This window comes from Thunnus thynnus, chromosome 6, assembly GCF_963924715.1.
Source record: "Thunnus thynnus chromosome 6, fThuThy2.1, whole genome shotgun sequence".
Taxonomy (NCBI): Eukaryota; Metazoa; Chordata; class Actinopteri; order Scombriformes; family Scombridae; genus Thunnus; species Thunnus thynnus.
The window spans coordinates 26,051,549-26,073,881 of record NC_089522.1 but is presented as its reverse complement, the minus strand read 5'-3'; the positions used below and the strand labels follow the sequence as shown (position 1 = coordinate 26,073,881).

The following is a 22,333-nucleotide window of genomic DNA, read 5'->3' as shown; positions in this document are numbered from 1 at the left end:
TATCACCAAACAGAAACCATAAACACTAGCCAGACTGATTGTTTACAACCTGGAAACCCAACACATTATTATCTGATCCATAAAGTTTAAGCCCTTATACCTATTATAAAGGATTTTTTAAAAACTTTATAATGCTGCATGAAGAAAAGCATACTTTACAATCCAGTCTGTTGACTGTGGCCTTTTCTGAGGTCTTCATGCCACCGAGTGCCTGTATATTAAATATTTTCACTTTAATGCATTCAACATTCCCCTATTTTATCTTTGATAAGTTTATACTAATCTATTCGGCCCATCTTTTCCACTGTTTTTTGTGTATTAAATGGCTTTTGATACCACAGTTTGTGGGACTACAGAATATTGTTGCGTTTGTGTCATTCATCAGTTTTCAGACCTTAATTTGATTTTGGCGGAATTAATGGGAAATTTTACATGTTTAGGTTTAGGACAATAATGTACTGCGTGGTTTAATCAATACCTGTATAACCTATATATGCAAATTGGTGTCAGAAAAGTCATCAAATTGAAGTTGGTGTCTGTGAATATGTCTTTTGTTTCCAGCGTACCGCCCACTATTCCCACACAGCCAATCAACAGCGAGCAGGAAGATTCTATTTGCATAATATATCTATGATCCAATCACCTACGACTATGTACAGAGTAAACTTTGCATAATAACTATCACAGCCAATCATCATACAGTGGGGGCGGGGCTACAGCGCTAGTACCGGTCACTCGTCGCCTTTGCGTTCAACAGCCACATTTCAAACTAGAATGGCGACCGCTTTCTGCGGTCTACAGTCCAACGGCAGTAACAGTAGACCGGCGAAGATACACCGAGAGCAACGGAGGAAAGTGAGGGACTCCAGAAAGAGGCAGGCGGCTTTGTTGTTCCTCAATAATATTTCCCTCGATGGACGGCCCCAGTGTCAGCTTAGCGATGGAAATTCCGACCAAAAAGCCGCCGAGGAGCAGCGACTCATGGAGGGAGACGACGGAGCAACGGTCGTGCCCCTGCCGGCGGATAGCCAAACACCGGTCGCCCCGGTGACAGAACCCGCCGCGGCCGTTAGTAGCTCTTCCTCCAGTTTTCCAGGGGTAGTCAGTCCTACCCGACCTTCTTTGGTAATGTCTCCGGGTCCTGCTGGGGCAAGTGCTGTGGGGACCAACGAGGTATTTTTGGAGGGTTTCGGTGCGGCCGAGACGCTGCTCCCCGACACCCCTCTGTCTCCTGTGCCCGTCGGACACCAGCCCAGCTGCTCCCGTGTCAAGTCAACGCCCGCGCTGAGCCCGGTGCCGGCCGGTAATTCCCTGGATTCACGGCAGAGGTGAGAATATTAGTGGTCGGTGTTTCCCCCTCGGGCCTTTAAACGAAACTTCCGCATAAAATGAAACCAGCAGGTACCAACAGAAGAATTCACTTTGATTCTCATGTTGTAATGTTCCAGTATTTTCTTTGGTGTAACCTCTTAAAATATAAAACTTTATGACATGTGAAGTGTAAATAGTGTAGATATATAGATAGAAAATGCATTTTATCCTATGTTTACAATATGGTTGTTTCACTGCTCCTTGGTGTCCTGTGTTGTTAGTGTCTTGGACATAAATCACAATCACTTGCCTGCCTCAAAATAAATCATAACTTATGTATGAGCTGTCAGGTTTATGATGTGAGGAAGAAAATACCCTATTAAATCTTGCCTGTCTTGTATGAGGAGGTTTGGATTTGGCCTTCTACTACTACTACCTCTACTACTAGATTTACATTCAAATCTGTGTTGTAAAGAGATTTACATCACTGTACAAGTTCAGATTACAGAGCATGTGAAAGTCCTTTGTTGGGTTTGATGTTAATGAAGAGGTCTTTGTGTCTTTCTCGGTCTCTTCTCAGGTTGAGGAATGTCTCTGGTTCCCCGGGACCCAAGGTGCCAAAGAAAGTCCACTTTATCAAGAGTATGAGGCAGTATGATACCAGGGGATGTAGGTGAGTCTCTGAAAGGAATTTACATAAACATTTACATACAATTCACAATAGAGGAATTTACGAGAAATTTTTGCAACACCAAGTTTCCTGTCAGAGAAATTAAAAAAAAAACAACAAAGGCTGTGTTATGTTGGACTGTGAAATAGGCCTTCTCTAGCAGTGTTATACTCCTCCCGCTAGTATTGTAATAAGCTGCTTATCTCTGGCACAGCGACTTAGTTTGGCCCGCAGAGGAATAACAGCGGTACAGCTGCTGAGTGGTGATTGCTACAGTGAATTTAATCACCCTTGGAAGCTTTGCAAAAGCCAAAAGAGGTGCAGTGAGGAAATGTAACACCCTATTTCAACAGTAAGGTTACCCCGAAGCACGACAGCACTGAAATATCACACTGCTGGCTTTCTGTTAAGCTCGTTGACCAGTTTAGAAAGTTAGAAAAACAAGACTGTGGTAATGTATTTGTTGGGATTTTAATTTGTGTGTAGACACTGACAAAAACATGTCATGTAGTTTTGTTCTTTTTTTAAATGCCCACTTTCAATACCATCAGTGTTTTTTTTTTTAATTTATCCCGCATTTTCACAACATCTCGCCGTCAACCTCACATTCATACCCACATACCTGCTAATGTGTCATGTGTTTTCTGCTGGTGTGTGCTAAACAATGATGTAGCTATAACAAACGGGCCCTCGGGTCTGACTTTCTGTTTCTGTTTTAGGCAGTCACACAGCAAGCGCATGTTACTGACTGAGTTGAAAGCTCTCTAGGTTATATAACGAAGCTAATTAACACCAGTAGATTTTTCTGTGTTGCAACATTGTCCGCTGTAAGAGATTTGATATCTCTCCCTCAAGGTCTGGCCTGGCTGTTTACTGCTGAGCGTCACAACAGAGACTGCTGACTGTATGTTGTATTGATTGTTGTTGTTGTTGTTGTGAGGAGCTGAAGACCCCCCTCGGCGTTTGTGCAGTTTTCTTATAGTTCCAAAAAAAGCACTGTTGTGTTCACTGGCTGTGGTGATGTTTAGTAGGTTGCAATCAATCGGTTTGTCCTCATTTTTGTCAGAAAAATAGGAGTACTGGTGAATGTGTAGCACGTTTGGTGGTTGCTTGTCCCTTGTTTTATCTAGTTCAGCTCTTGGCACCAGTTTGTGCCTCTCATGTATTAACATTATATTGAATGTATGCCTGCGGGGCTGAAGAAACAAAAACAGAAGGGATAAGAAGATCTTAGAAAAACACAGAAGATTGTTTAACAGCACTTCTGAGGGTATTTCCAGAATCCTCAAAGACTCTTTTAATCGTCTTCATGAAAAAATATTCTGTTATCAGATTAAAAAAGGTAATTTTCCAAGTTGACATCTCCTTGCTCAGTTTGTACAGCATAAACCAAAATGTCAAAATATTATCAGTTACTGTATGTTGGTATATGATGATTCAAGCTGCAATGATTGGTTGATTAATTAGTCGATGGACAGGAAATTAATCTGCAACTATTTTGATAATCGAATAATCCCTTTAGTCTTTTATTTAAAGCAATAAGGTTAAATGTTTACTGCCTCCAGCTTCTCAAATGTGGAAATTGTATGTTTTTCTGTGTCATACATGACAATAAACTAAATGTTTTGGGGTTGTTGACTGTTGGTCGGACAGAATCAGACATATGATGACTTGAGCTTTTAATATTTACTGACATTTATAGATGAAAAGATAATGAAACTAATTGTTAGTCTAAACTCTAATTTTGATGTTACTTTCTAATATTTTATTATTTTCACAGAGAATAAAGCAGTAATATTTTGATTAGAGCTGCAACGATTAGTCGATCAATCAATTAGTTACCAACTGTTAAATTAATTGCCAGCTATTTTGATTATGACGGACCAGTCCTATAACCAGAGTGAGTGATGAAGTTACATCATTGATCAGCCAGCTGAGTGTTGGAGTTTCTTTATTGGCTGATGCTTGTTCATAATGAATCAGTGTGAGATGATGGAAGCAGAGGACAGCAGCGATGCAGAGCATTTAGCCGATGTTAAATGCAGTGAAGTCAGTTAAACTCCTGTTTAAACAGATATATACCAGCGTCTCTACTGTCCAGTATGATCCACTCTGCGGCTGGCTGTCAGCAGCCGCCAGGAGAGATACGGTGCGTTTTGATTTTATGAACTGAACTAATAGCAGGACGCAAGCTTTTTATTCCTCTGACGTTTCACATCACAAACAATGAACATCAGCATTAAAACACGAGTCTTGCAGGTAAAACATGCGACTCATGTAGCTGATATATCAGTTTAGCGTGGGACGGCTGCTCTGCGGGTGCGCTTGATTTGACTGTAACTGTGGTAACCGGGTGGAGATAAGCCTCCTGAATTTGCACCCAAAGTGCTGTCAAGACATTCGTTTACAGTTTCCACCGCAGCCTCCATGGACATCGACCAGGAAAGAGGCAGAGAAAAGGTGCATAGAGGCCTGAGAGAGAAAACACAGTTAAAACCCAAATATCACTCTGACAAAACACTCAGTACAGAGTGAAACAGATGAAAGAGCAGCGGATAATGAGAATAGTTATAATTAGAATTAAAATAAGTTCTATTACAAATCAAACATCCCAAGATACTAGTGAAAAGTATTGTTCTTGCAACTGCTTTTATAACTTTTAACCACATCATGTGATCTGCTACTTCAGTACTTTACCAGCAAATATTACTGGAACCACTACAGCAAATTGCAGATAAACATTTAATATCCAGGAATTCACATTGTAGACACTACTGCTCACCATTCCTGTAACAACTTGGCCAGTGGCCACCATACACGGTTGGGCCATATACTAGGTTTCAACCTGGTCTTGTTTGAGAAAAAAATCTCCAAAGTCTGATTCCAGCTTCTCAAATGTGAGTCTTTTCTGGTTTCTTTAGTTTTCTGTGATTGTAAACTAAATATCTTCGGACTATTGTGGACAAAACAAGAGATTTGAAGACAAGAAAATTGAGAAAATAATTGACAGAGTAATTGAGAATGAAAATAATCCTTAGTTGCAGCTATATGTCATTGCAGGCTACTTGGATAGGAAATACAGTCTTAAAACTCTTTATTGTGCAGCAGGCAGAATATCTTACCATCCTGATGACTAGAGGAGTATTTTAGGATTGTAGGAGTATTGTTAAACAGCTGAGATTGCCAGTTATGTATTTTTAGGAATTTTGGATGCTTATCTCAGTGATCAGATAACAGTTAATACCCGAGAGGCACAAACTGGGGCTCGTCCCGCTGTTAAGATTCCCCTCCTCCTGCTCTTAGCTTTAGATTGTTGTCGATAGCTGTTTAGCTTCAGTTGTGACACAGATCAAACACAGAAGTGGCTCCAGTCCTGATGAATGCAGTGACTGTGGTTGTTGCTTGTAGACTGACACACCATCTGTTTTGTCTGCCTGTACTTGCTGTGTCCTGCAGGATCATGCTGATTTGTGCCAAGCGGTCGCTATACGCTGCTTTCTCAGTGCTGCCGTACGGAGAGAGTGCTCACCTCAGGTACAAAGACAGCAGCATCTCAAGCAGATTGCACCCCCTCACCCCCGCTTTTATGTTTCATCAACCTCCTGTGTGATCCATTTCATTCTCAAGGAGAGGGCAGCGTGTTTGCAGCATGTGGTGAAAATGACATACATGTGACTCTTTCTGAACAGTGATCCTAAGCTGGAGGCTCAGAGACAAAGGCTGTCGTCTGTGGTGGCCGTAGACCTGCTGCCTTGTCTTGAAGGTGTGGAGCTGGGCACTTACGGCAAGGTGAGTATTTCTGACATTCACACACGTCTCTCAGATGTATGAATGAAACGGAAACACACACGTTACCCAGATAACGTTTTCTTGATTTGAAGGTTCGACTGTCTCATTTTTTCCCTCCTCAGACTGTGTCCTACGCTCAGTTCCTTTACCCGACCAATGCCTTGGTGAGACAAAAGAGCGGCGGCGCGCCAGAGAACTGCACCGCTCAGACCCCTCAGTCGCGTTACCGTGGCAACGGGCAGAGGAACTTCACCCCTGCTCGTCTGAGCAACACTGTGGCACAGGACTCATGTATGGCTCCAGGTTTAGGCTTTACAGACACACACACACCTGCCGTTTGACTGACCTCAGATACTCTTACACTCTCTGTTGTTTGTGTTTTTCAGATATAGAGGAAGTAACAGTGGCAGAGTACGATCCGAACCTGCTCAGTGACCCTCAGTGGCCCTGCGGGAGACACAAGAGGGTTCTGATATTTGCATCATATGTGGTGAGTTTGTTTTCATTATCTCATATGGCAGCTGTTTGTCTTTGTCTCAGAAATCAGGGACAGCTCGGTTTAATTTGACTTGTAAATGGTTCTGATGCAGCATGTAAGTCGACCTCCTGCCCTCTACGACTGTAAAATACGTCTATTATGTCTCGTTCACATGATTTTATTGCTGCTTACCAGATCGCGTCACAAGACTGTAACTAGCGCATGTGTGAAATGATTCTTACTGAGACGGTTTACAAGAAAAGCCGTAAAGTTTTATTGAAGCTATAATTCATGCTTACATGAGGCTCTTCTGTATCGACACGCTGGTGTGTTTCTCTGTCTCTGCAGACGACTGTTGTTGAGTACGTAAAACCGTCCGACCTGAAGAAGGACATGAATGAGACCTTCAAGGAGAAGTTTCCTCACATCAAACTGACGCTGAGCAAGATCAGAAGGTACATATTTATTAGATTCTTTCTAAGAAAACTTCTAAGAGCCTTTTGAAGGTTAAACGTTTCTTTGTGGTTTTTAAAACAAGTCACGCAGTGCACTTTCTCAGAAAACTGATCAGTTAATGTGACTTTTTTTTTCCCTCTCTACTAGCCTGAAGAGGGAGATGCGAGCCATGAGCGAGGAGTGCAGTCTCCAGCCAGTCACCATAGCGATGGCTTTTGTTTACTTTGAGAAGTTGGTGCTGCAGGGTCGTCTCAACAAGCAGAACAGGAAGCTGGTGGCAGCTACGTGCGTGCTGCTGGCTGCAAAGATCAGCAGTGATCTGCGGAAGCCAGAAGTCAGACAACTCATTGATGTGAGTAAAGTTTCCACAGAAACACACCTTGTTGTTTACAGAGAGTGTGAATCTAAAACAAAGCGGGACGTGTTGTTTTATTCTAACACAATAAGAAGTGGAAAAACCTGTAACACATGCAGTAGCTGCTCAAGGTTATTTACCAAACATCCTTTTAAGCTCCCGTATCATTCAGGATTGGACACATGTTCTTCACAATGTTATGCAAGTAAATGCAAATGCATTAGCTGAAGAATAAAGTTTTATTACTGCACAGCGAGCGGCTGAGAAGAGCAGCTCCTCTAATTCATCTGCTGCTGAGTGAACCAGAAATTAAACCTCACGTTTAAGTTTTAACAACGTTCCCATTAAACATTGATCAAATGTATTGTATATAACAAGAGTATGAAAGCAAAGAAAAGCCATAATAATGTGAGTCTTAGAAGAAACTGAATACTTAATTTTGTAATTTAATCACTGCTGAATATATTTAACTTTAAACACCATCTGTCTGAATTTATGCAATTTTAATTTCTTCCTTTGAAGTTCAAGACAGTAATTTCCAATTATGTGACTTCCGAACTTAATTTTCTTGCTCATAAATTCATATAATTCATACAGAAACGTTAAGCGTCGGGGTTTTCCAGTTGCTCATCTGAGAGATCATATGACTGACAGAATCTAACCTGATTGGACAGAGATCTGATCGATTCCAGGCAGGCTTGATTTATTGATTGATTGATAGTCTGGATTTTCATTTTGAATTTCAGTGTCTGAGTTTCATCAGTCCGATCTGAGTAACTTGACTTTTAGATGTGTACAGAGCCCAGCGGGTGTCACTGAGGGGAAAAAAACTAATTTAATAATTTGTTCTCGTTAATTAGTAATTTGTTGGACTTATTACTTACAACAAAATAAAAATGTTCCAACATATTTGACTCATTCTTAAACGTGTGTAGGAAACTACAGAGTCATTTATCATCAGACTCTGACTGATACTGCTGCTGTGACGGGATAATTAATAATTATAAATAATTTAATGAAGTTACCGCTGCTGTGCCACGTGTGTAAAAATGAGCACAGCCCCATTTTACTGTCATGTGGTGGCTGCGAGTATTTAATAAACCCATAGAACATAATCATAAAGATGTATTGATTACATTACAGACTGTGAAAGTGAAAGACGACAAACTCAACATACGGGAAAGCTGTTCTGTGATTTCGGAGAAGTTTGAGTCACCAAGTGCTCTGCGTTGTTTATGGAAAAATAAGTTTTTCTTTCCCTCCATGACGCCTCCTGGGTTCTGTAGATCAGTTTTAAATATATTTAAATATATTTTTTGAATATTGAACAAGTGAACTTTCTGTCTGAATTGATCTACCCTAAAAAAACAACTTAAAATCAGTTTTTGAAGTCCTGCAACTGGGAATTATGTAGTGAAATTTTCAAAGATTGGAATTTAAAATGACACCATTTCAGGTTTTCAAAGTACCTTTTTCAGTTCAATAAATTAAGTTGTATTTAAATATCAATTTTAAGTATTCAGTAGTGAATAAATTTCACAATTATATACTCAGTCCTTATTAGATTTAAATCTTAATGGTCTTTCTTTACTTGCATATCAGAGCAAACTGTTCCTACAGTAGAAAACAATTTGAAATTAATTTATAATCCATAAGATCGATCTCTCTGCCAATATAAAATAATATTTCACAACAATCTATCAGGAATCATCATGATCACTGTTGACTAAATAAACATTTCTACTGGACGCACTTAAGACTGCAACGATTAATCGGTTAATCGATTAGTCAATGGACAGAAAATGAATCCGTGTCCATTTAGATAATCGATTAATTGTTGTCATTATTTTCAGGAAATAATGACAACAATGATCTAGTTCCAGTTTTTTTGTACCTTTATGACAGTAAACTGAATATCAATGTCTTGTTTTGGACAAAACGTCATTGAGTGATCAACATTTTCACCATTTTCTGACATTTTATAGACCAAAGAACTAATCGATTTGTTTGGGTTAATTAATAAACATTTTAACTTTAACTTTATCCCCAAAGGTGAATTTGTCTTGTAGACTTGAACATAAAACATAATAAATAAATAAAACATATTACAAAATATATAAAAACAAGCTCAGCGTACATCAATGACAACATAACATAAAACACATCCTGCCGTTTTCATCCCACATGATCAAAATAAAATAACTAATATTTCACCGTCTACAATCATCTGCATCTTTTTCACAGTTTTAAACTCAAACCACATCATAACATGTTTTCCCTTTTAAACTCCTCTGTTTTCACCCCCACGGACGAGCAGAAGCTGGAGGAGCGTTTCCGTATAAACAGACGCGAGTTGATTCCTCTGGAGTTCCCGGTGCTGGTTGCCTTGGAGATGGGACTTTACCTCCCCGAGAGCAAGGTCATGCCGCACTACCGCAGACTGGTGCAGCAGGGTTAGAGAGGATACGGTGACGTCTGACTGTCCGCTGGTTTCATAATAACATCAGCCAGCGTGTGTGTATGTGTGTGTGTGTGTGTGCGTGCGTGCGTGCGGGCAAAGTAATCAAGACTGTGAATGAGAGAACTGACCGAGCGTGTTGCGGTGGATCGACCAGTTTATAAGCTGTGGTGTTTGAATCAAATAATTCTGGTACTATTTATTTCCTGTCAGTCGGGGTTGAGTCGCTCTCTGTAAATGAAGAATAACTAGTTTACATTTGTTGACAAATATTTTAGACTTTATGGCATGTGTGTGTCTATCTGAATGTCTTTGTACGTGTGGCGTTCTGGTGTCGATCCAGTCATGACCTCTATGTTAGAGATGTTCAATGAGCACGTTAATTGTGCTTTTATTTCGATTCCCTCGTGACCCTTTTTTTTTTCTTCCGGTACGTCATCGTATTCTCAAACTCTATTTAAGTGAAATGTACTGTGATGTTTGTGTTTGTGGGAAACTCTTAACCTGCACCTTTCTCTTTACTATCCAGCCTGTATAGTATTTATTATGATCAGTCTTTGAAAAATGACAAAGATTCACACTGTTGGTTTTGTAAATGCCTTTTAAACCCACTGTGACATTGAAGCATTTTCTTTTTAGCCGTCAGACTAAAACATTATACTCTAGATTGTGGATGGAAAACATGATTGTAGTTAGTTTAGTCTGTTATTGGTGAAAGAACAAGAAAGTGGCCTTTAAAGGGGACGTAACGTGCTTAGTTCCAAATCTTTTTATTCTGGGGCTCTACTGGAATATCTTTACATGATTTACAGCTAATAAAACTCCATATTTATCTTTATACTGGCTCTGTATACCCCTCAGTTCAGCCTCTGTCTGAAACAGGCCGTTTTAGCTCATGTCTCCCTCCCGATGAGCCCCCACGATCCAAAATGTGCGAGTAGACAATGTGAACAACCGTAGCAACAGAAACTATGGAATTTGATGATCTGATGCCAGTTCGATGGGGGAAGTAGAGATCATTTGCAAAAGGAGCGTTCAGATCATGGATGTATTATAAGAACTGGATACTGGACTCCAAGATGGCGTCTATTCAATCGAATGAAAATTTCTCACCTGGCGCATGAGCCAAAAACGTTTTTACCCTCCAGGTTTGGTTCTGCGTTGTGCGGCCCACTGAATACAAGCAGTAATGTTTCTACTGCTGGTCCCACTTGTGAGCTCCTGCTCTGCCCGAAAACTTTAAGTTGGGGTGACGTCACAGTTTTTAAAATCCTTTTTCTAGGCTCTAGGACATTTTTACAAATATAAAACCTCCATTATATATATATCATAATACAAAGAGTAATACTTGACCTTATTTTCCGTTCAAGGTGTCCTGTCCACAGTATTACAGACGTCTCTTCTTTAATGGTGGTCTATGGGGAAAATGCGATTTGGGCCACAAGGGATTTTTTTTGCTGCAATACCGCGGTTGGCCACCAGGAGAAATTGACAGCAAGGCTGAGCGGTGGTGCCATATCCAGTTCTCTTAATACATCCATAATTCAGAGCGAGCTGAAGCCCTGACTTTAGATTTTCAGTGAGCATTTTTATATATATTCACCTCGAGTTTTGGAAGTCTGACGTCCGACGTTTTAACAGTATATAAATGGAAAAGCGTGTTGTGTCCCCTTTAATTGGTTCGTGTTCATTCGACATGTAAGGAGAAGATTGTACTGTTTGTCCCACAATAATCCAGCCAGATACAATCACATATTGATCATGTTCTTGAAGAGAAAGAAAATGGGGATTTCAGTTCAGACTCTTGTGGCAGCTCCGTGTTCAGACTTTGTTGAAAAACTGTGCTAATATACATTATAACCGCTGTGGTGTCACGTGCAAGGAGACAGGATTATGGAATCATATTATTTATAGTAAATGTGTTTTTGTTTTTTTTAATATTTCATGTCATTACCCAGGGATATGTTTTGTAAAATGCACTGAAATTTATTCCTCAATAGTCTGGCTAGTCGTCACATTTTTCATTTCTCAGGAATTTTACTTTCTCACATCTCCGAATGGCTCATAAAATCTAACCCAAAGAGAAGTTTAAAAGTTATTGTTGTAGCTGTCATCAGTGAAATCAACCTGTGCTCCGTTGTAAGTCAATGGAAGGTAAATGATTGTGGTGCTTTGTTCAGGAAGGGAGAACTTAATACCTTCAACAAGTGTTTCTTCTACTTGTACTAGACGGTATTAACCTGACTGCAGTACTTAATTACATAGTAACTCCTCAGATTTAGATGTCATTGGATGTACAAGTATGGAAAAAAAAGTGCCTGAAACTACAACGGGAGTGAAATGGTTAACCGTCTTTATCGTAAGTGATATTTAGCGTTGACATTTCTAGTCTTTGCTGTAGAGATCTTAAATGTCAAGGTTGTTCTTGTCTGGGAGAAATAATCTCTAACACTTTGGGGACAGTCTTTACAGTTGTAGACATGATGGTGATTCAGTTTATTGTGAGTCCGCAGTGATGAAAAAAACTGTATTAACAAGAAACGTCCAAATAGATCTGTGTAAGTGCAGAAAATGTACCTGAATGTTTGGTGTCAAATTGGTAAAAAAGTCTTTTTTTTTTTCATACTGTAAAATGAATGTTTTTCAAATATATTTTCAGACTCTGAAAAGTTCTTTCAGTTTGAGTTTGTTTTTTTTTCAAATCAGCAATTAATAATTTATAGTGTGGATGCAGCTGTTTTCTCTTTGGTACGGATACTAAAAGTACAGAAAACTGGAAATAAACACAAACAAGACAAAAAAAAAGTGGTTCTCATGGTTTTACTGTTCCCTTGTGTTAGGACAGGACGGGCTTGTAGCTGACATGCAGGTCAAACACATGTTCGATCAGTTTATATTAATTCAACACTGAACACGGCAACATCAGCTCAGAGGGGTCTGAGTCACAGTTTCTACTATATTACCCATAATCTATATCCTTAATGTGTAATAGTTACAAAACAGCAGAAGCAGCTAAATAAATACATTAAATAATTATTAGTTATTTTTCCTCCTAAAGAGTTGTTAGTCCAAACTCATGTCTTCGTCGTCGTCTTTCTTGTCTTTTGAGTCTCCGTCCTGGTTGGACTTTGTCTCGGTCTCCATCGCTTTAGCAAAAGCCTCCACGTCTGCAAAAAACAAGAAAATGATGAAGAGCCCTGCAGGATTTAAAGAGTTAAACAAAAGCCTCAAATCTCAGACGGCAGTTCAGTCTCTTTGGGCCGTACTTTGTACTTTTATCTAGATTCAAACTTTTATAAGGTTACTGCTCTTTGTACTTCATCCCATTTGTTCATCTTTTTTCACACTTTGACAAATTCTTTGGCAAAAACTTGGAACATATTGTGCTCTGAACTTTCTGTTCTCAAGTAGTAAAACCACAATGTCAGAATATAAAGTTCACTAAAAGCCCTGCATTCAAATGTACTGGGACAAGTACAGAAATGTTATCAGCAAAAAGCACTTTAAGTATTAAAAGTGAAATTACTCATTATGCAGCACAGCTGGACAGGAGCCAAGCTGCTGCTGCTGCTGTGTTTTATTATTGTATATAATAAGAATGGAATAATTATTACTGATGCAGTAGTGTGTAAGCATTTAATCCTGTAGCAGACTTGAAGGAGCTTGATTTAATCATTTTATACTGTTGAGTACTTTATAAAAATGTAAAATAAACAATTTTTTAAAGATTATATGTTTTGTATGTAAAATCTTGTGCTGCGTTCACGTCATATAGGAGTTGTAATAACGAGATTCTGACTTGTAAATAATGTTCATACCAGCTTCCAAGTTGTAATTCCGACTAGGAAACACTGATGTGTGCGACTGCTGCTTCATACTACAGAAGTACTTTAAAATGTAGCAAGCAGGGAGGCCTCACATCAGCCAAAGTCTGTTGTTCATGTCGGTTAAACCCAAATTTAATGGGTATAGTGTTATGTTGTCAGTACGCTGTATTTTTAACTCTAATTCTAACGAAGAAAAGATGGGGTCTCTTCCCATCATTGGACAAAATCCACAGTCCTCCATTTGTGTAAATATTTATTAAAAAGTTTATTTGAAGCTAATATGAAACTTCAGCTGTCCAAATCAGTCAAGTAGATATCCATATACAGTCTTTTTAGTACCAAAGTCCCTCTTTTAGTTATGAACCTTCCACTGCAGCTGAACAGGAAAATACTGTCCGTCCAGACAATTTTTACTAAAAACACTGCAACTGTGGAAGATATCCACACGGCTGAAGCTTCGTATTATGTTCAGATAACTTTAAAATATATTTTTGGTCAAATTGAGGACTGTCGATTTTGTCCCAGTACGAACAGGAGGGATGATTACAGCGAGTAAAACGTGTGTCAGTGTTTATTTGGGCTCCTGACTGTTGTTTCAAGACAGACTTAAAAACTGAACGTGTCTTTTAATCTGCGAAGTAACTACAGCTGTCATATCAAAAAGTACAATATTTCCTCTGAACCCTGGTGAAGTATAAAGTAGCATAATCTGGAAATACTCAAGTAAATATACTGAAAAGATGTATCCTCTAGATGTATTAAATCTGTCCTTTAAACACTGGAATTCGGGCTTTCTAGCAATGAAACATACGGCTACAGTGTCTGCATGATGTGGGCAAAACACAGACCTCCTTTGTTCGCCGCGTCGACGGCCTCAGCAGGCAAACCAAACTGGTTCATTAGAGGTCCTAACTGCCCGGACGCCAGAGCGCTGCTGAACATGCTCATCGCCTGCAGAGAGACAATAAATACCAGAACAAGATGCTAAATACCAATAAAAGAGAGCCAGACGATGACCAGAATCCTGCCGAGAGGAGAAAACACTCTTCTTCTGCTATTTCTGAGCCCAAGGACAGTAAAATGTTAAATGTCAAAGTCAGTCTCAAGCTGGAAATAAGAGCCAAGAATGTTTTATGTGTTTATCAGAGAAATATTTCTTTACTACACAGTCATTATTTTTATCTTGACCAGGCTGCTGTTAAATAGCAAATTACAGAAAAGCAACTTTTTCACATTGAATTCAAGCACAAACTTGTCCCAAACGAGGGAAGAAATCGTTATTTTTTACCCCGTTTTCAAATGATATCGAGTTACAAACAAACGGAGGTGATTGGAAACCGTGGAGGGCGTCCAGCGAACGCTCTTACCTGCTGAAACTGAGGCGAGCTCAGCGTGTTGTGGAGCTCCTCGGTGCTCTGAAGCAGAGACTCTCCGGTGGGCAGATAGGGCATCAGCCTCTGCTGCACCTCAGGGTTGGCCAGGATGGGAGCCATGACCTCAGGCGTCAGGACGCTGGCCAAGTCCACTGCAACAACAGACATCACCACTGACTGGTTAGTTCATTCTCTTACCTACTAATTATAAAATCATTACTTTCTATTTCTCTCTCGGGTTTGGCAGCTTGGTTTTCACAGACTTCAGTATAATTAGATTTTGTATTTTTGTATAGACATCTGTAGGCAGGTTCGATGATAATCTAGATCAATCTTAATCTAGGTGACGCACCCTTTAAATGACGAGCAGGAGTGTTATTCTCTTAACTAACTGGTTTGTATGAGAAGTGACTCAGCAGTTAACCGCCATTGATGCATTCAAATGCAATGGGAATCTCAACGCTCAACTAATTGTCAAGTTGTTATTTATTAATTGCCTAATTTGAGAAATTCACACACATTTATCAGAGTTTTCAGCACCAACTGCATCAAATAATGACTGAACACAAGGCTGAGACGCAGTGTTTTACTGCCCTCTGTGGTTGAAAGTGGAATAACAGACATGCAGGGTGTGGCCGGACGTGTGCCTTGTTGCACCTGGGACGACACGCAACAGTGATGTCACAGGGTCCTGGAGTACACGTGTACATCACTCCAGAAAGGTGAGAGATTGAACCACTAGAGGTCAGAAAAGACAAGAATCTCTCTTTAACTTAATGTGTCCTCTTACAGTATTGGTGATGCTTCTCTGCCAACATTCATGCACAAGCACCAAGGTGATAATTATCTTTATTATTAATTAATCGATTCATCTTTTTATCCATAAAATATGAGAAAATAGTTATAATTTCCCAGAGCCAAAAGTGAACTCTTCAAATTGTTTGTTTTATCCGACAATCAGTCAAAAACTCAAATATATTAAGTTTATTATCATATATGATGAAGAAAAGCAGAAAGTCAGAGAAGCTGAAACCAGAGAATGTTTTGTTTTGTGTTTTCTGACAATCAGCTGATCAATTAATCGACTAAAAAGACTGTAAATGTGTCAGATATCCACTTGATACAACTAACTCAGACAGCTGAAGCCTCATATAAGCTTCACATCAACTCTTAAATAAATTTTTGCACAAAATGACTGTGGACACACTGGATTTTGTCCTCCATCACTTACATTAAAAGCACATTTGAACAGGATCTTTTAATAGTCAGTATGAACAGGTTGAATGATTACAGGGAGGAAAACCTCTTTCACTGTTCATACGGACACCTGACTGTTGTTTTAAGAAAGATTTGAAATACTGGGAACCTTTCCTTTAAACATTAATTTGGAGTCGTGTTTATGTCGACCTGATGAATGTTAGTCTCCTTTTAGCTCTGTTGTGCTCCCCACCAACGCCTGAGCCTTTGTCTCTTCGATGTTTCACTTTTTGTATTGTATTTTTTATTCCTCATCAACCTTTCCACTCCTCCTACTCTTCATACTCCAGCTGTTTGATTCATAGCAAGCAATCACACCAAGTTTGGACCAAATATGATGTCACCCATGTCCCTTCTTGATTTGCCTGAAGCCACATGACCATATATCCAACCCATCTTTGTAGAAGCACCATTAGCTGATGTGTGTCTGGATATACATGATTGGTTGTCTTTTATATTAGTTTTACCTTTTTCCTTCATTCCTAACTACAACTATACTACAAGTGTTGCTGGAGTTTTGACCTCCGTGCACCTTTGAAGTATGTGAAGTTGTTCCAGAAACCCCTACTCTGCATCTACAGCCGGTCGCTCACCTCCCTGTCCGCTGGCAGGCACGTTCATGGTCGCCAGGATGCTCTGCAGGTCTCTCAGCTGGATGGGCTGCGTGGGGTTCGCCGCCCCCGCTGCCAGAGACGTCACAGCCGGGGTGGAGGGTGTGGTGGCTGTCGGGGAGGCCGCTGAGGTGGCGGAGGGAGTGATGGGTGTGGTGGGAACCTGGGAGGAGCCGAGCCGACTGGCGGTGGAGGTGGAGGTCGGGGTGACGGCCGTGGACGGACTGAGACGAGAGAGAAGATGGTTGTTAAAACAAACATGAAGCAGTTAAACATCATCAACCTGTGAAGTACGATGCTATTGTGTGATTTTCTTATTATACTCAGATCCCTTCATCTAGATAATAAACTTCTGCTTCAGTTATTTCCTACATTTAAAGACTGATGTGCTTGTTTGTGAGCATGTTAAGTAAGATGTGTCTGTTTGTAATTTATTTACTGAGGTGTTTTTTTTTGCCTCAGAGCTTTGTAGTTTTTAATAAAGTTAATGGTTTTTGTTCTAACTAGCTTGTTTGTTTTTATCTTAGTCCAGCGTCTGAACATGTGTTTCTATTTAATATGTTTTTATTGTTGTTCTCTTTATCTGAGATAATTTTCCTCTGGGGCAGACAATAAAAATGACCTTGACCTTGAAAGAATTTCAACAACCTCAGAGAATGAAGGGTGAATTTGATGTGTTCATAGAGAACAACAGTGTAATATGCATAATATCAGTCAGTTTAACAGTTGTTGCTAGTTTGCGTTCTGATCTAATTAATTAATCGAATCAATTGATTGATAGAAAATTAATCAACTATTTTTAAAGGGATTCTTTAAGTAAAAACGTCATACACCTCAAGGCCTCAGCTTCTCAGTTATGAGGTTTTGCTGCTTTTCTTCCCTGGTTGTAAGCATCTTTGAGTCAGACAGAAGAAAATCTGAAGACGTGATGTTGAGCTTTAGGAAATTTAGATTTTTTTGTGCTATTTTCTGATATTTTACAAACCAAACAATTAATCAAGAAAAAAACCATCAGATAATGAAAATAATGGCTAGTTGCAGCTCTAAATGTAACAGTGAATGAGGAAACTGGTATCTGCTGTCTCAAAAGAGATTTCTCCCTTTTTTAAAAGCAGCACAAAATCCACTTTTACTGGACATTTTGGGGAACTTAAATATTTGGAAGAAAGCTCTCGACTGAAAGCTCCAGCAAATTTCTAAAAAGTGGACCTTACGCTTAAGATTTCTTTCTGCTATTTCCAAGGTCAATGTTGAACCTTTAAGCTCCAGATTTTCCTCTGAGTTTCCTTTAGTTTGAACACTGAAGCAAAATGGTGAGTCTATAAAACCTCCCCTGCACTTTGATTATGTTGTACTGACATTAAAACTAAATACAAAAACTGTCTCTCCTTTCTTTCATCTGTCACAGCTGCTCCTCAAATATTTCTTGACCATGTTGCATTTTGTTTGTTTGGTAAATGATGCTGTAATAATAAGAAAAAATGCCACCAAACATCCAGATATACCCAGCAGGAATAAGATACCTTGTGGAGGAGTTACTGGCTGCAGGAACGCTGCTGCTGCTGCTGCTGCTGCCCAACAGGTTGGCTAAACCTGGACCAGCCAGCGCCCCGAGACCACCTGTCATCCAGAAACATGAAACAGCATTTACTAAGATACGCCTCTCTTTGGAGAACGTCAGCTCTGCAGTTTTTTGACCTACTGGTGCAACATGTCAAGTAAAAAAGTTACGCACCGATCCCTCCGAGTCCAGTCGGTCCAATGAGCTGCATGAGCTGGTTGTGGCTCATGTTACCCAGAAGGCTTTGCAGACCGCCCTCCCCTTCACATGAAAACAGACAAGACAACATGTGACACTCAGCATGACGATGAAATTCAGTTTTAAGGTGATTTCTGACAGCATTATTTCAGGTTCTTGCATGTTTTAAGACAACAATTAAGAGGATGTGAGTGTCTGTTACCTCCCAGAGCAGACAGATCATGTCCTCCACTGCCGCCGCTACCGAGAGCGCCAGGCATTGGTGGGTTGTTGAGATACTCGTTGACTTTACGGCAGTGCTCTTCATCCTTGTCAGTCTTCGGCTCCTAAAATCAGAAAAAAAAAGAGAAAACTTGGTCAAGTTCCATTTATGTCGCAGTTACTGACTCCTTGGTGGTGAATTTCTGAAAAAGAAATAGTTAACGCATTAATCTGTTCATTAAGTAGTTTAACTTTATTGAGCCATTATATTATATCGTCTTCTTTCTGCAGCGATCACGTGCATGTTGATTTAAAGTTATGATAAAGTTATAGTTGGTTTGACTTTCAAATGTTTAATAATAATTCTGCTGTTATTCTATATTTTTCTTCATGTCAACTAGTTTCTTCCTCCGAAGGACTCACAACACTGTTAAAAGCTCCGTTCAAAAGTTCTGTTTCATTACATTAGAAAATGATAAAGTACGTTTAGCCAATATTCTTAATAATTTTATCTGATTGTAATTGTCTTTATGAGGCACTTTGGTCAAGAAAGATTATCAATGACCCCGTATGTCCTCTATGCCTACTTTAACCTAATGCCATCTGAAATGTGCTTCAGATGCTTGTATGTAAAACAAATAGAAGATAGTTTGATTTTTATTGCAGAAGTCATTATCGTGAACACAGACAGATTGATAAATGTATTTGCACTTTGTGGTGTCGGATATTGTTAGCCAGCTGTGGACTGGCCACTGCCATTAATCCTTGTGTATTTCAACTCTTTCTAACATTGTCATATTTGTGTTTTTAGTCTACATTTATCTGTGTGTGCTTCTGTTTGCAAATTCACTCGCCTCAAATTGCCCCTTGGAGGAGACAAATAAAGTATTCTGAATTTCATTGAATTGAACATTTGTTGTTTTTAAACGTGGTCTATAAATACACTGACTTCACACTCGGCTCTTTGTCGGTTACAGAGGAAACAAAACAAGCTCATCATCTGGACAAAAAAAGCTGTGTGTGTATGTTTTGCACACTGAATGTTGGGTCTCTGTATATTAAAGAGACCTGCTCTGTAGGAAAAGTGTCCTGAGATAACTTCTGTTGTGATTTGATGCTATATAAATAAAACTGAATTGATTATTATCAACAAATCCTGTGAAAAGACCAAGATCGAAAATGCTTCAGTCCGTCTCTGAATACTCTTTGATTCCCAGCCCATTTGTTGCTTAAGATGTGACTCTTTAAAACTCATCGCAAATATAGAATTTTATTTTTTTTAAAAAGCTGAGTCATTTCCTAAAACAGCTGGGCTACGATACTCAAACAGGAGTAAATAATGCATTTACTGGGGAATTAACACCTTTTTTGGTGCTCTGAGTATTTAAGGCAGCAGGACGGTGTGTGTGTAGAACAGCCTCTAAATAAGCTGCAGTGTTTGTGTGTTCATCATAATAAAGGAACATGTTACCAGCGGTGCAACGTTGTGACTCACTGTTGAGTCTTTTTATTGTTTTTAGACAACAATGGAGCTCTACAGCAAAGAGAAATAAGCTTTATTATCAAGCTCTGGATAAACACACAATACTTGTTTGTAGGTGCAATTCATTGTTAGTTTTGGTCATTTAAAGAGATTTGTTGACAATAAGAAGAATATTGTAAATCACCAGACGTTTACTTATCCGCAGTGACAGAAAATGTGTTTGAAAATAAGTAAAAAAATCACAAGGTAACCTGTATGATAAATGTTTTCTCTTGTAAATTTACCATTATGAGTGTATCTGTCATCAAGTTAAAGCTTCGTGTACATCAAAGTGTGTGAAGTGGACGATCCAGCTGCATACCTGCATCCAGAAGAAGAGCCTTTTGGATCCAGCTTTGAACTTCAGCACATAGACCCGTCCGGTGGTGCACTGGTTCACCCGTTTGAACTCACAGTCATCAGGGAAGATGATCAGGTCCTAAAATCCAGACATGAAGAGAGATTAGATTAAAAAGATTAAAAAGTCAAACACAGAGCAGCCAGTGTTACATGCAGACGGCGTCGCCTACGTCGTCCACGTTCCCGGTGGTCCGATCCTTCCAGCAGAAGTGGATGAGGGAGTCGTCGGTCTGCTGGATGTAGACCTGACCTTTGCGCTTGTCGGGGGTCACCGTGCTGCCCTTCATGGTCATCTTACCGGCCCGAAACTCCACCAGATACTTGCTGGAGGAGCCGCGGGACCCAGACACCATGCTGGGAAACAAAGCTCCAGAAGCCATGATGAGGATGAGGAGGATGAGCTACTGCTGGGACAACAAGGAGGAAGTCCGTTACAAACCGAAACACATGAACTCTGACTGAAACACGGGTTATTTGTATGTAGCATTGCAACGATTACTCAATTAATCGCCAACTATTTTGTGTAATATTCTGCTACAATGTGGAATACTGGTGCAATATTATTTTCCTGGTTTTATAAACTGTAGTAGTTTTATCGATTTAATTGATTTTATTGTGTTTTTTTGTTTTTATTTTTTGTATGAGTGATGTAAGTTATGTATGTATGTTTGGAAGATAAATGCAGCAATGCTGAGCCCAAGAAAAAGTTCCCTAAGGAGACAATAAAGTATCTTATCTTAACTATTTTGGTAATCGAATAATCGCTTCAATCATTATTTGAGGGAAAATGCCAAACATCTGTGAATTTATGGTTTTCTTCGAGTTCTGTGATAGTAAACTGAACGTCTCTAGGTTTTGGACTGTCGATCATATAAAACAAGACTTCAACTTGGGTTTCCCACTAATTTCTGACATTTTATAGACATAATAAGCTTTAGTTGTCCACTCAATTCTAACATATATGGACAATCCTGCACCTTACAGTTTATATAGCATATCAATAACATTGAAAAGTGCAGTGTATACTCAGTAAATGGTATATTCTAGTCATGGTTATATCAATAGTGTCTATTCTATTTTTATTTATTCTATGTATGTTTATATTTGAGTTAGTCTATATATTGTATATAATTGAGCCTTTAGCTGTACTTATTTCCTTTACCTGCCTCATTGTTTTTGTATTTTGTGATATCTGTCATTTTCCTTTTGGATCTGTTTATCTGTTTATCTTTTCTTATGATCTTGTGGGAGGAATGAGAGCAGGTTTGGTCCCAGATATCAGACTGCTGCAGGTTGTTTTCTTCTTCCTGCTGAGTCACTCCAGTCTATTTATAACCAGTATGTCATTTCTATATATTATAAACAGTAATTCTTATTTACAAATACATTTTATTTATTTTTCTAGCCTTCTACATGTTAACAATTGTTTTTTTATTACCATAAAGAGATAATAATACTCTTCTAGACTGAAATGAAACATCATATTGAGCAGAGAATAAGAACCAGACGCAGATTTTAAACATAAAATGTGCCTGGAACCTGACTGATCCCAGTGCTCCCATAATAAACCAGCTACTGGGGCAGACTGCAGCCCCACAGACGCCCCACAGATGACTCTGCATCCTGCAGTCTGCAGCCTGTTTTCAGCTACGTGAGGCCGCGACACACCGACACTTTTTACGTTTCATACACGCGGACAGCACGCGCAGCTGACCGCCACGTTACAACCTCAACACATATATAAGAAATAAAATGATCGTACTTACATTTCTCTCTCTGTGAAATAACGTTCAGCTGCAGAACAGACAAACTCACAGACGATGGTTGTGATTGGCTGACTGGTACTTGTGCCTCGATGTGATTGGTCGAGCCGTGTGTCAGTCTGAGGCCTTTAAAGCTCATGTTC

General features: G+C 39.4%; 2 protein-coding genes across 4 annotated transcripts; one reads left to right on the top strand and one right to left on the bottom strand.

The window, feature by feature from the left end:
- Positions 1-754: 754 nt before the first annotated feature.
- Positions 755-12,186, top strand: cables2a (Cdk5 and Abl enzyme substrate 2a). 2 transcript variants are annotated; one of them, XM_067593003.1, is made up of 9 exons: positions 755-1,328; positions 1,892-1,984; positions 5,438-5,515; positions 5,671-5,770; positions 5,893-6,061; positions 6,157-6,260; positions 6,597-6,703; positions 6,852-7,056; positions 9,377-12,186. In XM_067593003.1, exons 1-9 carry the CDS (start codon positions 775-777, stop codon positions 9,515-9,517), a joined length of 1,551 nt encoding a protein of 516 aa, XP_067449104.1. In that variant the 5' UTR covers positions 755-774; the 3' UTR covers positions 9,518-12,186. The 2 variants fall into 2 exon arrangements, with proteins under 2 accessions (XP_067449104.1, XP_067449105.1); XM_067593004.1 differs by lacking the exon at positions 5,438-5,515.
- A 136-nt stretch (positions 12,187-12,322) lies between these two features.
- Positions 12,323-22,333, bottom strand: LOC137184897 (proteasomal ubiquitin receptor ADRM1-like). 2 transcript variants are annotated; one of them, XM_067593009.1, is made up of 10 exons: positions 22,194-22,333; positions 20,598-20,831; positions 20,390-20,506; positions 18,547-18,670; positions 18,321-18,407; positions 18,109-18,205; positions 16,568-16,809; positions 14,712-14,869; positions 14,193-14,295; positions 12,323-12,684 (listed from the first exon to the last, which is right to left on the bottom strand). In XM_067593009.1, exons 2-10 carry the CDS (start codon positions 20,805-20,807, stop codon positions 12,581-12,583), a joined length of 1,242 nt encoding a protein of 413 aa, XP_067449110.1. In that variant the 5' UTR covers positions 20,808-20,831; positions 22,194-22,333; the 3' UTR covers positions 12,323-12,580. The 2 variants fall into 2 exon arrangements, with proteins under 2 accessions (XP_067449110.1, XP_067449111.1); XM_067593010.1 differs by having other exon boundaries at positions 20,598-20,834; positions 22,194-22,332.

Bases quoted from the DNA above. Each gene is read 5' to 3' on its own strand.
- cables2a (XM_067593003.1), top strand. From the start codon at position 775: ATGGCGACCGCTTTCTGCGGTCTACAGTCCAACGGCAGTAACAGTAGA. The intron at 1,985-5,437 runs GTGAGTCTCTGA...TGTGTCCTGCAG, and splicing joins TATGATACCAGGGGATGTAG to GATCATGCTGATTTGTGCCA. The intron at 6,062-6,156 runs GTATGGCTCCAG...TGTGTTTTTCAG, and splicing joins CACTGTGGCACAGGACTCAT to ATATAGAGGAAGTAACAGTG.
- LOC137184897 (XM_067593009.1), bottom strand. From the start codon at position 20,807: ATGGCTTCTGGAGCTTTGTTTCCCAGCATGGTGTCTGGGTCCCGCGGC. The intron at 20,507-20,597 runs GTAGGCGACGCC...TCTGGATTTTAG, and splicing joins CCACCGGGAACGTGGACGAC to GACCTGATCATCTTCCCTGA. The intron at 18,408-18,546 runs GTAACAGACACT...TTTCATGTGAAG, and splicing joins TGATCTGTCTGCTCTGGGAG to GGGAGGGCGGTCTGCAAAGC.